Source organism: Choristoneura fumiferana, chromosome Z (genome assembly GCF_025370935.1).
Source record: "Choristoneura fumiferana chromosome Z, NRCan_CFum_1, whole genome shotgun sequence".
Taxonomy (NCBI): domain Eukaryota; kingdom Metazoa; phylum Arthropoda; class Insecta; order Lepidoptera; family Tortricidae; genus Choristoneura; species Choristoneura fumiferana.
This window is the reverse complement of record NC_133472.1, coordinates 26,061,537-26,063,936: the sequence shown is the minus strand read 5'-3', so window position 1 is coordinate 26,063,936 and position 2,400 is coordinate 26,061,537. Positions and strand designations below refer to the sequence as shown.

At 36.5% G+C, this 2,400-nt stretch overlaps 1 protein-coding gene across 2 annotated transcripts; it reads left to right on the top strand.

Annotated features, from left to right (window-relative positions):
* Positions 1–621: 621 nt before the first annotated feature.
* Positions 622–1,619, top strand: ND-MNLL (NADH dehydrogenase (ubiquinone) MNLL subunit). 2 transcript variants are annotated; one of them, XM_074094493.1, is made up of 2 exons: positions 622–814; positions 1,246–1,619. In XM_074094493.1, the coding sequence occupies exon 2, from the start codon at positions 1,377–1,379 to the stop codon at positions 1,548–1,550; it is 174 nt and encodes a 57-aa protein (XP_073950594.1). In that variant the 5' UTR covers positions 622–814; positions 1,246–1,376; the 3' UTR covers positions 1,551–1,619. The 2 variants fall into 2 exon arrangements, with proteins under 2 accessions (XP_073950594.1, XP_073950602.1); XM_074094501.1 differs by lacking the exon at positions 622–814 and adding an exon at positions 854–956.
* The last annotated feature ends 781 nt before the right edge of the window (positions 1,620–2,400 follow it).

Sequence of the window (2,400 nt, the reverse complement as noted above, 5' to 3'; positions counted from 1 at the left end):
GGTGTTGCTAAGTGTCTCTGTCTGTCTATGGCACCATAGCTCTTAAACGGGTGGACCGATTTTTAGCGATGGTTCTTAGACATGTTTCACCAAAATCAGCCGTTTTTGAGATATTGAACTTTGAAGTGACAAGGTCGGGGGTTTTCCAAGTTTTTGTTGTTTCCGTTGTTTCAATAAAATTACCTGGGCGAGTGAGTTTTGAACCAACTTAGATGATTTTTTAGCATTGACTTACATCATCTCTGCTGGGCTACTACGAAGCTCGAAACTCGAAGTTCGTGTCGTGCGGTCCCTCTGATCTGACACACTTATACTATTTAATACGAGAGCGAGAGAGACGGTACGATACGAACTTCGAGTTTCGAGTTTCGTAGTAGCCCTACTGTTTCCTGACCGCAAAAAAAAAAACGAGCTAGCTATATATATAGTGCTATTACTGCAGGGCTACTACGAAACTCGAAACTCGACGTTCGTGTCGGTACGGGGACACTTATACTATTTACTACGAGAGCGAGAGGGACGGTACGATACGAACCTCGAGTTTCGTAGTAGCATAGCTAAACGGCCTTCAGTCATAAGATTTGAATGTATGGACGTAGACTCCTTTAATATTGGTACGGGAGAAGCTTAAAAATCAAGTGTCACTATCAAGTTTTTGTCAATGTCAAGTAAAAATTACGAAAAAAAAAACGACGGCTCTACTAAAACGTAGTGATTATTATATTCTTTGCTCTACGTTACGTTAACCAAACCAACCAACACCATCCTTTTGGCAATAAGAGGCTAAAAGGAAAGCTTACCAAGTTCGTTGAATGTGAGTTATTACTATTGTTGTTTGCTATCTATTTAGTTTACAGTCAGTCAGTCAGTCGTGGTTTGAGTGTATTATATCATCCTGTTTTATTACGACGTTTTCGTAAAGGTGTTCGTTATATACTTACAAATTTTAGGGCCAGGTTGTAATAATTTAGCAATATTAATTAAGAAATATAAATTTAACACAGCCATGAGCGAATCTAGCTCTTTCAGATTGAATTAAGGTGCCTAATATCGCCACTAGTCATCATAGCCCAATATTATGTAACTGATACAACCTCAATATTTTGTTTAATTTATTTGTTTAAGTTTCTTTTTCCAACAGTTCAGCTGTTCAGCAGTATTATGTGCTTTATCAGATTACTTTAATTCAAATGACAGTGGATGATGATACTGTGGTTTGATTATTAATGCTAGATGTTGTTACAGTTATATGGCGATACTTAAGTTTCTGAGTCGGAACCTGGTGAGCATATCCTTCCCGACTCTTGCTGCAACATTCATTTGGTTAGATTATAATCACACCAAGAAGTGGAAAGCTCAGCAAAAGCAAAAATAAAATGGCTATATTTGGAATTACAACACGTTATGTCTGGTTTGCGGTGCCAATGACAGGCTATTTTATAGGCAAGTTCTTGGATGATCAAGAAACACTGAGAATGACCTCCTTCCGAGACAAGTCTTTGCTGTATGGGGGAAAAGTGAAGGAAGGAGACCCACCATCCTGGCCCTGAGTCTATTATGAAAAAATGTAGCTTAATGTAATTGTGTTTAAATAAAGTATAGCATCAAAAACATAGAAAGTTGTCTTACTTTATTTTTTATTAATATGCAGTATTACTTTAAGGGGCTGTTTCACCATCCATTGATTACTGTAAACTGACGGTTAAATCTGATGCCGTCTCTATTTGTTTTGTTTGAATAGACTGCATGACATTTAACCGTCAGTTAACACTAATTGATGGATGGTGAAACAGCCCCTAAGTATTGTAGGACAGTTCAGTTTCCATGCAATAAGCAAAGGAAATGGCAGTGCAAGGTACTAACACAATTTGATTAAATCATTGGCTAAAACTATGAAAACACAAAAGCAGGAAGTGTGAGTATATCTTGCCCATGGAGGATTCCCTACATAGAGATGTAAGTAGGTAGTTTTTATCCCTATTATTTAATAGGGCATATTCTTAGACTATAGAGATCCATAGGGCATATTAGGCAAAGCTCTGCGCAGGGAGCGACACTAGCACAGACCGTAAAGAAACCGCCATGACAACTTCAATTCTCTTTATATTTCGTTGCCATGACGGATCATGACCAAAGAGTAAGTATTAATTATTAATGTCTATAGAAATCATGACATATTTATGAGTAACAAAATAAATGATATTTACATGGATAGTAACGTAAGAGCTATATTTCCATAAATTTAATTGAAATAATATGATATTACGGCATCTTATGGACAATTAAGATACTCAAAAAAACAAACCATAAACATATGATATGTGCTAGTGCTGAACTCTGACAGGATAAAATTACAGTAATATTCCCTATTTAGAGAAATTTAGTATTAGGAAAAAAACT